The sequence below is a fragment of the Erythrolamprus reginae genome, chromosome 3 (genome assembly GCF_031021105.1).
Source record: "Erythrolamprus reginae isolate rEryReg1 chromosome 3, rEryReg1.hap1, whole genome shotgun sequence".
In the NCBI taxonomy this organism is placed as follows: Eukaryota; Metazoa; Chordata; class Lepidosauria; order Squamata; family Dipsadidae; genus Erythrolamprus; species Erythrolamprus reginae.
The window spans coordinates 96,633,414-96,647,492 of NC_091952.1; the positions used below are offsets into that span (position 1 = coordinate 96,633,414).

Below are 14,079 nucleotides of genomic sequence, written 5' to 3' on the forward strand. Positions count from 1 at the left end.
ACCTATTTCATCTTTCTGGATCATTTCCTCTTATTTGCCTGAAAATACTTCCTCTATTTTTATTTTTCGTGCCAGCATAGGCTAAAAAATGTCGGAGCTGTGATTGCTGTCTCCTTTCTCTTCTTTTCCTGATGTTCTTCCAGAAGGTAATCTGGAGAAAAGTACAAAAGAATCTGTTGTCAAGCAATCTTAGTTTTCTGTGGCTCTAAAGATACTGGGAAGATCTCCTTCCATCCTGTCCTTGCATATAACACTATTTTGGCACTAAAATGGACGAACAATAGTTGCAAACACAGTGCTATGAAATCAAACCTTTCGCCTGCTTCTTCCCTATTTTAAAATTATGCTCCCATTGTCCAAAACCTGAAATCTAAGCGCTGTAGGGAGAAAGTATAGGCCAGATTACACTAGATGTGCGACTGAATTTAGGTCAAAATCAGAAGTTGTCAACTAATCAGATCAGAGAAAGGTGAGAATATACGGTATATAGTACAAGAAATTTTAGTGAGCCATAGGGTGATCATGATAGTGCTTCACGTCTGAGTGATAACAATGCCAGATAAAAAGAATTAATATAGAACTAGCTGTTGTCATAGGATTGACTCCTTTGCCTCTAGTCAAATTATTAAATTAGCAGCTTCCTGCATTTGCTTAAAGAAAAACTCATTGGGAAATTGCATTAATTATATTTCTTTTGGCACTGTATCTGCGTAACTCAGCAGCCTTTAAACTTTGACAGTGATAAGCTGGGTGACATAAATGTCATTTTTTGTGCAACAGAGGACAATGCTTTTACAGAATCACAAAGTTATGAGAGCTTCAAGCAAACTGGTAGTAAAGGGTTTTAGAACCCACTACTGGTGGAAAGGGAAAAATCTGATGCAATTCCATCAAAAATACTTTTTGTAAACAGAAAATATTAATTACCAAAAAGAAAATGGATTACAGTGATCCCTCGATTTTCGCGGTCTCGATCTTTTAAAATAATAATTTAAAAATAGTCCACGGTTTTTTTTCTATACCACGGTTTTTCCCGCCCGATGACATCATACGTCATCACCAAACTGACGTGTGCCATTGCTGATTGGCCGAAATCTTCTATGTTTCTATGGACGTGGGGGTTTTTTGGGGGGGCGGCGCACAAGCTGCCGGAGCCTCCTTTTGTTGCAAATCCGCCTCCGTGTTTCCCTAGTCCAACAAAGCTTAACCAACGCTACTAAGGCTTTCTCAAGCCCGCCTTCTCTCTCTCTACTGCCGCCAGGTACTTTTACCTTTCCCAACACTTTCCCGCGGCAGTATCTCCTTCCCGTGGTGGGGTCGGTGATAATCCGAGAGATCTCGGGCGCCGAGTGCGAATGGTGGTGGTGGTGATGGTGGTGGTGGTTGTGGACGTCGGAAGACTCCGCCGCCTTCTTTCTCTGCGAGCCTCCGCCGCAGGCTTTGCCCAGTGCCTGCTCCCCCATTTTAGTGCCGGCGCTGCCGCCACTACCGCCACCTCCACTAGCGGTTGTACCGGCCGGCTGATAAGCGATAGTCCTCAGTAAATCCATGGCTCTGTCGGCTGGCCCTTTACGCAGCTCCTCCAGCCAGCTCGTCCGCCCGCCTTGCTCCTCCTCCATCTCCTTCTACTACTCCTCCTTCTCTTCCACTTGCCAGCCTCCGCACTTTCGCTGCCTCCAACTTCAAGCCCTTACGCGGCCATGGAAAAAATGCGCACATGCGCAGATTTTGTTTGTACTTCTGCGCCGCTACTTCGCGGAAAATCGATTTTCGCGGGAGGTCTTGGAACGTAACCCCTGCGAAAATCGAGGGATCACTGTATTCAAAATGTAATTGTAGGAAAAATAAGGCTCAGTTTAGCTGAGACTTGTTTAGGAATGCTAAAAATGGCTTTCTTTGATCATGCTTGGAGCAAGAAGATGATCAAGGAGAGAATAGGTGTGCTAGTTAAGGAACAAAAACAAAAAACTGTGGGATTACTTAAAAGAAACTGCGATTAATAGAATAGACACACATAAGTACGTAACACAGAGATGTGTACTTGGGGCTCAGGGCACAGAAGCAAATGACTAGAAAACATCCATCTACCTTAATTAATAAAAGTCTCCTGAGGTTCAAATTATGCCTTGAGGAAATTAATTTCGATTAATTTGAATAATTTAAATTACCTGATCTTGAATGCTGAACCAAGAAAACAGATACTTTACCTACATAAGAGATATTTTTATATAAACTTTATTAAAAACATGAAACTAATACAGAATAAAGAAAACAGAGAGAAAAGAAAACAAATTTAAAAAATAGAAGTATTTCATTTCCTTTGCATCAAGTACAGGTATGATTACAAAGTTATCTCTTAGTCTAGAATTATAAAAAAGGGTCACTTTTTCCTAATAACTAAATCTTATTTTCCTGATCATCAAAGCCACATCATAAGTGACTTTTTCCTTTTATGCAAAAGGTCTATATGGATTCCAGTCAGCCATAAATGACCCCCCCCCCTCTAATCAAAGTCTATCTTCACAAGTTCCATCCTTTTCACCAACCATTTCTCCCTTGTGGGTAGTGTTAAACCTTTCTGTTTTTGAGCATAAAATAGAATAGAATGGAATAGAATACAATTCTTTATTGGCCAAGTGTGATTGGACACACAAGGAATTTGTCTTTGGTGCATATGTTCTCAGTGTACATAAAAGAAAATATACATTTGTCAAGAATCATGAGATACAACACTTAATAATTGTCACAGGTCTGATGATTTTGCTGTAGTGGTCATATTTAAAAACAATGTTCTATAACATTTTTATTTATTGTCTATTAGCCCACAAAAAAGGCTCTTATTTGTACTTTATTTTTAAAAATCTTCTGAATTAATGTATTTGTATTTTTTGTTGGTTTCTTTACATGTCTTTTAAGTGTGATAAAATGCCCTTTCATATTGTTCACATTATGTTCATTTCTAGCAAAGATTCAAAGTGCCTTTATACATTCTAGACAATTTTTCTGGTGACAAACACTATTTATTTTATAAAAATGCTCTTTAAGGTTAAAACTTTAAAACCTGATGTAAGTTTCAGTCCTTTCAATCTCGCGTTTTTCCATTGGTCCATTTGTATATTATAGCCAAATTTTTAGTCTCATATTTAAATAAAAGTTTATACATTTTAGCACCAACATTGCCTTTCATATTGATTTTTAAAGTTTACATTTATATTAATTTTATGAGCCCATAGATAACCATGCCACCTAAATCTCAAAATTGTGACTTCTCTTATAATACATTACCCATTTTTTCATCCAAACCTAAGAGTAGGCAGCAAAATACAGTTTCATATCTGGTAAACCCAATCCAATTCTTTCCTTTACATCTTTTAATACGTTATATTTATCTTAGGATTCCCCCCCCCCCAAATAAGAGGTATTATGGCAAATCTAGATGGCAGTGTGTTAGATATCCTATACAGTGGAACCCCGACATAAGAGCTGCTCTACTTAAGAGCAACTCGAGATAAGAGCTGGGAGGGGAGAGATATTTTTGTTCTACTTACAAGCCCAAATTCGAGATACAAGCGCCAAGGAGCTGTCTCCTGAAGCCAAACGCTAACTTCCGCGTTCGGCTTCAGGAGACAGCTGCGAAGCGGCGCGCGTGTTTTAAAAGGTTGCAGCCGGCCTGGGGGGCTCGGGGGGGTGCTTGCAGCTTTCTTTCTTGCTCTTTTTCTTTCTCTCTTTTACCTTCCCTTCCTCTATTTCTTCTTTTCTTTCTCCTTCCCACCTTCTTCCCTCCCTCCCTTCACTCATTCCTCTCTTACTCTCCCCTTTCATAAGTTTCCTTGCTTCCTTCCTCTGTTCCTGTCCCTTCCCCCTTCTTTCTTTCTTTCTTTCTTTCTTTCTTTCTTTCTTTCTTTCTTTCTTTCTTTCTTTCTTTCTTTCTTTCTTTCTTTCTTGCTCTTTTTCTTTCTCTCTTTTACCTTCCCTTCCTCTATTTCTTCTTTTCTTTCTCCTTCCCACCTTCTTCCCTCCCTCCCTCCCTTCACTCATTCCTCTCTTACTCTCCCCTTTCATAAGTTTCCTTGCTTCCTTCCTCTGTTCCTGTCCCTTCCCTCTTTCCTTCCTTCCTTCCCACCCTCCGTCCATTCATTCACCCATTCCTCTCTTGATCGCTTAAAACCGGTCCCTGGTGCAAAAAGGGTTGGGGACCTCTGTCCTACAGGATTGGGTGGCAGAGAAGTTGAACATATGTAAATTTAAAAGTTTAAGAAAGTTTACAAGTTAAGTGAAAGAAACTTCATTATTCATTTATATGTACATGTACATTTCTTCATTAAAAACATGTCTTTCTGCATAATTTAGACTAACTTTGTGAGTTTTTTGAGGGCTGGAACCAATTAAAATTATTTACATTAATTCCTATGGGGAAAAGTCGTTCGAGATAAGAGCTGCTCGACTTAAGAGCCCAGGTCCGGAACGAATTAAACTCGTATCTCGAGGTACCACTGTAACTGCAATTCTATGTAGGAAAACAGAAGGATTTTCTGTATTCAAATAAGCTTCTCGTGTTACTTTAGTTCTTGAAATAAAAGTGTTAGTTTTTTTCTTATTTATATTTGCACAATATTTTCTACACATATAGATCTCACATTTTAAGCAATTTATCCAACACTTTGAATGAAAAAAATATGAAAGACATCATATCCTTTTTATGTGGTGGAGAAGAAAGGTTTGAAATAATTTTTTTTTTTAAGCAGCACTATACTTTTTTCTAAATTCTCATTATTTTCCCCTGTTTGGACTGGAGTAAGAATAAAAAACGATAGTAAGCATTGTCATAAAATTTTCAATTTTTCAATTTATAGTAAATAGAATTGTAAAAGATTAATTTTTTATACGTATAGGATGTTTAATGTTGTTTGTATGGTGTTTAAATGTTTGTATGTTAAATAAACTTAATAAAAATTATTAAAAAAATATTTCAATTTATCACATGCTATGTATGGGATCTGGAAAGGTTCTTGTAGAAAAGACCTTAGTCCCAATCGCTTTTTGCTTGGCAGGCCCAACCAGTAATGCCACCAAACCTCAAAAAGGTTAAGGTAGAGCTAGAAAAAATACAGAAAAGGATAACAGAAATTATTAAGGCAAATGAGCAGTGATGGGCTCTTACGGGAATGGTCAGGAACGCAGTTCCGGTAGCAAAATTGTGAACTCCACCCCAGAGCATCCAATTTGCACTGAAAGATGTTGAAACAAAATGCATAACCCACGCCCACAGTGTGGTATCCTGTTTCCCCGAAAATAAGACGTACCCCAAAAGTAAGGCATGTCAGAGGTTTTGCAGAATTTGCTAATATAAGGCACCCCCCGAAAATAAGGCGTAGTCAAGTTTACATACAGTACAGTGGAAAAACATACAGTACCATTCAAAGCTGTTCAAAACAGTACCGTAATAATGTGGCGTCCCCTGCTGGTCCCTTCCATCGCTTTGTACCGTCCAGTACAGCAGACAGTCTGCTGCTGTCTCACCGCCATTACAGTCTCCACTACAGTGCGAGCCGTAGACTGTAGTTCCTCTGGTGGCCGGAAGCTGCAATAGCGGGAGTATACTGTTGTACCATATACGTGCCGTCGTTTGTGTGTGGGGGTGCCATACTGACAGGTACTGTACTGTAATCAGTATACCGTACGGTACACTTTCTTTGGGGGTGTCAGCTTTTCTGCCTGTGAATTTGTCTTATTTGAGAAATATAAGGCACCCCCCGAAAATAAGACGTAGCACAACTTTTGGAGCAAACATTAATATAAGACAGTGTCTTATTTTCAGGGAAAACATGGTAGTAAAAATTTGGTAGCCCATCACTGCAAATGAGGAAGGCTTACCTTTCAGATACGTGATTGACATCATTGGGAATAATCTGACCCATAAAGTTGGAAATAACTATATCTTCAATATTCCAAAGGGAATTATCAGTATATATAATATTGATGGAGTAGAATAGGCCATAATTGGAAGAGATCTATATTGTTACTACATATCTATTCTATACCCATGTTTACTCTTTCTCACTCTAATCCCCTGCACACAATTTCTTTCTAACCAATAGAACATTAGAAAGAAATTATGTACAACGGATTAGAGTTATGTCCATATGTCATCAGGATATCTCTCCAAAAATAGAGTGTGACCAAATTTGATGTGGGAGAAAAGCTAGTCAGAGCAAAACAGTTTGAAAATGGACTCCATTGGACCTGCAGAGAAAAACAACAACCAAACAACTCAGTACATCCCTATAAGGGAGGCGGTGGGGCAACAACTTGTGACAGTATTGATTGGTTTGTTCTTCAGCCCAGCCCCAATCCTGTAGTCGCATAATCCAAATGCTGGCTGGGGAATTCTGGGAGCTGAAGTCCAGATATCTTCAAGTTGCCAAGGTTGGGAAACACTGGCCTAGAGCACCAAGTTAAATAGAAGGCCAAATGTTGAAAAAAAAAAGATGAACTTTAAAGAAAAATACAAATAGGTTTTGTGGAAATGGAGGCGCTGATTTTATGACATGTCTAGAGTGCTATTTATTTATTTGTTTTGTCACGTACGTATTGGTAGTATAGAAAGATATAATATTTATATACATGATACAGTGTTCCCTCGATTTTCACGGGTTCGAACTTCGCGAATAGCCTATACCACGGTTTTTAAAAAAAATTAATTAAAAAATACTTTGCGGTTTTTTTCCTATACCACGGTTTTTCTCGCCTGATGATGTCATACATCATCATCAAACTAATAATTTTTGCAAATAAATAACAAAAAAAATAATTATTGTTAATAAATAATTATGTTTATAAATATCAGAATCACTAAGTGTCTTATTCAATGGTGAGTACCAGTAATAATGGTGAGTAAATGGTTGTTGGTTGGGAATGGGAAATGTAATTTAGGGGTTTAAAGAGTTAAGGGAAAGCTTGTGATACTGTCCATAGCCAAAAATGGTGTATTTACTTCCGCATCTCTACTTTGCGGAAATTCGACTTTCGCGGGCGGTCTTGGAACGCATCCTCCGCGAAAATCGAAGGAACACTGTACTAGTAAAAGAGAAACATTAGGGTGGGACGGAAGGCACTCTGGTGCATTTATGCACGCCCCTTACTGACCTCTTAGAAATCGGAAAAACAGTGGCTAATCTAAGAATAAGGTTTTGGGGGTTAGGTGATGATACTACAGCGTCTGGTAGTGAGTTCCATGCATCAACTACTCGGTTACTAAAGTCGCATTTCCTGCAGTCGAGTTTAGAGCAGTTTACTTTAGGTTTGTATCTGTTGTGTGCTCGTGTGTTGTTGTGGTTGAAGCTGAAGTTGCTTTCACCATTGCATTTCCTAAATGGAGCATGGATAAAAGGTAATAACTTGCAGAAACTTCTCTACTGCCTTTCTAGCCAAGAATATCCTTGCTGAAATGTATTAATATGCAACCTCTTGGAAACTTTTTGTTGATTATTAAAAGACCTTTTCTTTAAACTACGATGAAGTTGCTTTTAAAGTTACGCAGTATGACAACCTGTTGGGTCTGTTCTTTCTCTCTGTTTTAAAAACAGTTCAGTAAAAGCAAGGTTTAATATATTCTGCAACATTCAGTACAATGCTAGTAAATATATGGACCTTTTTTCTTTATTGATTTAGTTCCTGACATAAAAGATCCCATTGACATCTCCATGCTGTCCATTGATATGGAAAATAAGGAAAATGGATCTCTGGACAAAGAAAAGTAAGTACTCCTCCTAAATGTTGCACATTGATTTACAGAGCTAAAGTTTAATTGTTCTGGGTACCAAAAATGGTATACAGCTGTAGTTTTATCCTGAAAAATTATTGAAATGTTATTTTGCTAACTTCATATTATAATCAGTAGAAGTGGAATTTGTTCTGACTTTGAAATCTTTGTCAGACTAGGGACATCATGTCTGAAGCATCTCTCTGATTTAAAGTATTTTATATCATCCCTGTCCACTCTAGACTCAATTGTAGTCCTAAACCTTTGATGTATATTTAATCATATCTTCTAAGGCAGAGTTTCTCACCTTTGAAGATGTATGGATTTGAACTCTCAGAATACCCCAACTAGCATGCTGACTGGGGAATTCCAGGAGTTGAAATCCACACATCTTCAATTTGCCAAGGTTGAGAAACCCTCTTCCAAGTGTTTAAAGAGCCTGTTCACTAAGGGGCATCTTGGAGGGAATCAGCAATTATTAAAAAAAAAAAGTTTGGTGGAGAAGTTTGTGCTGACTGCCTACCACTTAAAAGCATACAGAGCTTTCTGTGACCACACCAGATTCCCTCTAGGTGACTAATAATGACATCACTTAAGTATCTTCTTCTAAGACAGTGATGGCGAACCTTTTAGGGACCGAGTGCCCAAACGGCAACCCCAAACCCACTTATTTATCGCAAAGTGCCAACCTGTTCTTCCTAATGACCTGGTAAGTGTGGCTTCTCTTCATTTCACAGCCAGCTTTTCCAATCTAATTTTCCCTTGCCCCCATCTGTTTCCACTCCGACACCTGGACAAAGCTAGGCAAAAGGCCAGTCCTCAGCAGCGTCCAGCTTCACTGCCAGCAGGCTTGAAAAGGACAATGTGACCTGTGTTGCTGCCTAGGTCAAGCTAGACAGGTGACTGAGAATGTGAGCGAACCAGTGGTGCTTCCTTCCAGCCTTCTCCCAAAGCCCCACGCCCCACCAGGAAGCTAGAATTGGAATTTTTGCCCCCCTCCGACCCATAAGCAGCTTGGCAAAGGGGCGGTTTCTCTACACCCTCTTTTCCTATTTTGTCTGCTGGATCAGCACAGGGAGAAAAACCTAGCTTTGCTGCAGGAATGGGTTCCACTTACCTTTGCCACCGATTCACATTGCGATGAAAAAAGATGGGCAGCGCCCACAGACCGGCACCAACCGAACCGGATCCGTGGCGCCATCGTGATGTCATCAGCGGGTTGCTATTGGTTCAGACAGATCTGGTCTGAATTGGCAGGAACCCACCTCTGCATTTGCTGCCCAATGCAGCTAGGAATCTCAAAGCCAAGAATAAACGTTTGTGTTGAAGCTGGATCGGCCCCCTGAAAACTCTGGAGGAGCCCAGCTGGACTTTTGTACACCAGTTGCTGAGGCAGAGGGTAGGGTGGAGCTAAGAGGTTACAAGTTCAGTACCTAAAGAAGCTGGCTGGCAGGGAGGCAGGACATCCCAATATAGGCATCTCTGCAGGAAAAGAGTCTACGGAGAGGGGCGGCATACAAATTAATGAATGAATGAATGAATGAATGAATGAATGAATGAATGAATGAATGAATGAATGAATGAATGAGACTGCTTTTTTTGCTGAGGGGAGATGAAGTGACTGTGCATGTGCCCACTGGAAAAGGCTCTGCATGCCACATCTGGCACACGTGCCATAGGTTTGCCATTATAGTTCTAAGCTGTTGCCGGTCCTCAAGTAACAAGCAATAATCCTCACTATCTCTTCACATATAAGAAAGATAAAAGGTAATTGCTAATACTCTGTCTCATCTGTAGGTTTAAATTCATAACAGGGAGGGTGGGGGCAGTTCTAATCTCCGGGGGGAGTTGGTTCCAGAGGGCTGGGGCTGCCTCAGAGAAGGCTCTTCCCCTGGGGTCCACCAAACGACATTGTTTACTCGACGGGACCTGAAGAAGGGCAACTCTGTGGGACCTTATCGGTCGCTGGGATTCGTGCAGTAGCAGGCGGTTCCGGAAGTACTCTAGTCCAATGCCATGTAGGGCTTTAAAGGTCATGACCAACACTTTGAATTGTGACCGGAAACTGATCGGCAGCCAATGCAAGCCTCTCTTGAATAGTTATAATGTGGTTGGATATTGTTGCAGTGGCCGAAGTGGACTTTCCCCATTTTCATTTCGGTTGGGGTTTTTTTTACTCATGTTCCCATAGCAGAGCAACCTACCATGGTGTGAAAGTGGCTATTTTCCTCTTAAGCTGAAGAGCATCCAATGACCATCTCAGTGTTTTAACCTTGTTATGGATTCTCATTAATTTATAAATATAATCAGATGATTGCTAGTAGGTGGAAGCAAAATATGGCCAATTTCCCTTTATCTGGGTACACTCCCCTCCTCCCTGGGCCTTGATCTGGCTCATTGGCCACTATTACACTGTGATTTCTCTAAGGCAGTGTTTCCCAACCTTGGCAACTTGAAGATATTTGGACTTCAACTCCCAGAATTCCCCAGCCAGCAAACGCTGGCTGGGGAATTCTGGGAATTGAAGTCCAGATACTTTCAAGTTGCCAAGGTTGGGAAACACTGCTCTAAGGTGCCAAATATAGCAGTGCTGTCATTGTGATCTGTCAAAATTGTTCAGTAACACAAGGTTGCCCAGTCAGCAGTTCAGGAAACGTGTACCTGTTCAACAGTGAAACGATGGAATGATAAGATCAATCTCACTTTCACGTTCCATTGCCTGCATAAAAGAGTGCAGAGAAAACTAGAGGTTTTGTTATTTACATAAAGAAAAGGGGGGCACGAACCCTAAGGAAAAAAAATAACTCAGTTTGAAGTGATGGAGCAATAAAAATATATGACAGCAGGAGGAGCACAGGAAGTCACCCTAGAAATGACAACCAGACACATCCCATTCTTATTATAGCCCCATACTTTGCAAGCGTCTTTCTCTGCCAGCTTGTGAGATGCATAAGATAAGGGATTCATCCAAGCATTTTGCTTATCATGTGCTGCCTGCATGCATAAAATCAGCACCCCACTAATCAGCAATGAATCAGAACAGATGCAGGTGAGGCAGGACAGAGATTGACAACAGACAACAGGCATCATGGCAATGTAGGACAGTGGTGGCGAACCTTTTTTTGACTCGGGTGCCAAAAAGATGTATATGAGTGTGCATGCTTGCTTAAACCCATAATGCAATGCACTGTGCATGCACACAACCCCCCCTGCTGCCCCTCCTCCTATGCATTCACGCATTGGCCTCACTGAAGCCTGACTTCCAGTAGGCCCATTGGGTAATTTTCACTCTCCCCAGGGTTCAGGGAAGACCCCTGAAGCCCGGGGATGGTGAAAAATGGCCCAATGGGCCAATTGGAAGTTCAGAAACAAAAGGAAGTGGAGCTACTCTACTACTTATCTTCAGATAGTTGTTACACAACTGTAAAAAACGCTTACCGGGCCCTACCAAGAGCAGCTGTGGGCCACTCTGATCATTTTTGCTCTATGGCAAAAAGAATTTTCACTATCGGAGGCCTTCAGGAACTTCTTCGGCTTTGGACAGTTGCAACCATGCCTCCCACACCTCGACCCATTTCTTCTGCAGCAGGCAAGGCTTTCCTGAAGGCCTACGTAGGATCAATCTGGAGCTCTGTTTTTGGCAGAGGCCTTCAGGAAAGCATTCCAGGCTGCAGAAGAATTGGGCCAAGATGTGAGAGGCCTGGTTGCAACTGTCCAAAGCTGAAGAAGTTCCTGAAGGCCTCTGATAGCGAAAAGGAAGCTGGGGACGAGCACACAAGTGAACGTCTGGTTGGCCTATTGAGCTTCTTTTTGCCATAGATAAAAAATGACTGAAAATCAGCTGGCAGTGCGTACATGTATGCGGAAGCTTACTTCGGGCAACGCCTTGCATGCCCTCAGATATGGCTTCGCATGCCATCTGTGGCACGCATGCCATAGGTTCGCCATCACTGGTATAGTAAGCGATCGCTCGTTTTTCACGGGGGATGCGTTTCAAGACCACCTGTGAAAAATGAATTTCCGTGAAGCAGAGGAAAGATTTTTTAAATGTATTTGGACTTTTAAAACCTACCCTTTGCATTAAACAGTCATTCTATAATGTTTCTCAGCTGGAACTACATGTGATATCCTACCAGTTTCTTTAATAGAGTACAGTAGTCCTGTAGAAGAATTTTATGAATTTTTAATGGATTTTAAAATGTCAATGGATTTTAATGGATTTAAGCCCCCTTTGAAAACCCGTGAAGTAGCGAATCCGCAAAAGATGAACTGCGAAGTAGCGAGGGATTACTGTATGGTAGAGAACATTTACTGTTGGATTAAAGGAAAGAAAGGCCCAGCAGAGGTAGTCCTCGACTTACAACATTTCATTTAGCGATTGTTCATAGTTACGATGGCACTGAAAAAAGTGACTTATGACCGTTTTTCAAACTTACAACCATTGTAACATCCCCCTAGTGATGTGATCAAAAGTCCAAGGCTTGGCAACTGTCTCTTATTTATTATAGTTGCTGTGTCCCAGGGTCATATAATCACCTTTTGCGACCTCAAAGTCAATAGGGAGATCTGATTCACTTAACAACTGTAGCAAAAAAGGTTGTAAAGTGGCTCAATTGTGGTTGTAAGTCAAGGACTACCCATATGTGTTGTAGGCCCCAAGAACAAAATGTGGAAACTCTGCTTTGGGTGAACACAGATAAGAGGATTGATCATCCTGATACCAGAAGGGCAAGAATTCCCACCAATTGGAAGAACCATCCACAACCTCAAGCAGTTTTATAAGAAAACATACATTGTGGTATAGTGTCATATAAATTGCAGTACAACTCCCATTGTGAAAACAAAAATTCAGTTGTGAAAATTTGTTGAATTAAATAGGTTTTTACATATCTAAAATAACAAGGAACGAAAATAATTTGATTATTGTTTCAAATGATTACATGTTTTGAGTACTGTAATAAAAGACCCTCCAATCTCTCAACAATGCAAAAGGGATTTAAAAAAAAAAAACCCGTGTGTTTCCCCCTTCCATATTTTTTTCTTCATACCATGTGTATAATATTGACAAACTTTTATTTTCTATACACTGAGAGAATGTGCACCAAGACAAATTCCTTGTGTGTCCAACTTGGCCAATAAAATTCTATTCTAATAAATATCCAATCAAATGAGAAAAATACAAGTAGCACTTGAGACGGGGAATTGAAACTATCAAGCTGTCTTTTCCCTTGAAAGACTTTGTGATGTCAGATACTAGGTGATGGGCTGAACAACAGAAATTCAGCTCTTCAGTTTGTCCATTCTGCCCAAAATATTTGGAGAAACCTCAAGCAGGTGAAAAATGAATTTAAGAATTCCTGGCTTTCTTTAAGCGTATTTTAAACTACTTGCCAGTAGGTGTCACTGTAGCAACAAAGTAGGACAAGGTAGAAAGGTGAACCTGTATTTTACTGTAGATTTGTGGCTGGAACCTGAAATTATATCATATCATTCATATGAGCCTTATATATACATTTTCAGGTTACCTGCCTTGTATAGTATATTCACAACATTGTGTGGAATTAAGATTTAGTTTCTGCTTCAGAGACACCATGCAGGTTCATTTTAGGTTTTATTTTACAACTAATTTGGGGGGAAATTACGTGGCATCATTGCACTGTTATTTAAACATAGAGCCCATTTGATCTCTTATACTTACAATTAAAGGTCTCTATTTCTAGAAGAACTAATCCTAAAAACTAGTGATTTGGTTGGATTCAAATCTGGTACACATTTTCTCAAAAGTAGATTCCATTGAATTAAATTAGAGCAATCACGAAGTCAATAGACACAACCCAAGGCATATATTTAAGTAGAATGTGATTTTCTAATTATTATTATATTAGTCTCGAGGGGCTGAATGACCTTGGATATTCCTAACTTGGAGGTTGGATCAAATCACATTATTCTAAGAAGTTTGGATAAAGTTCAGTAAATTAAGAGTACTGTTCCACCATAAGTATATAAGGTCTTTTTTAAAAGTTAGTTTACTTAGTTGCATACTTCTAAAATAGCCTGATGTAACCAGGTATTCTCTGGATGTGTAGGATTTCAATTCCTATTATCACTAACTTCTGGCTATGATGGCATCAAAGTGGTAGGTACTGGGTACTACATTGGGTGAGATTGGCTCTAAGATTGTTGAAAGAATTGGGTTTTAGCATGGTTGCTGTTGGAGAACTAAAAATTATGTCTCATGCCTATATGTGAACAGAAATAATCTTTTATCCACGGAATCTGCATGGACCAGTTTTAGATGAACAGAAAGCTGACATGCA

The 14,079-nt window shown here is 40.0% G+C and overlaps 1 protein-coding gene across 2 annotated transcripts in view; it reads left to right on the forward strand.

Annotated features, from left to right (window-relative positions):
• Positions 1-14,079, forward strand: part of SAMD13 (sterile alpha motif domain containing 13) — a 62,596-nt gene that overhangs the window by 9,277 nt on the left and 39,240 nt on the right. For both annotated transcript variants that reach the window (XM_070748995.1, XM_070748994.1), the window contains exon 2: positions 7,672-7,756. In XM_070748995.1, coding sequence (XP_070605096.1) covers positions 7,672-7,756 — 85 coding nt within the window. The remainder of the gene's footprint in view (positions 1-7,671; positions 7,757-14,079) is intronic.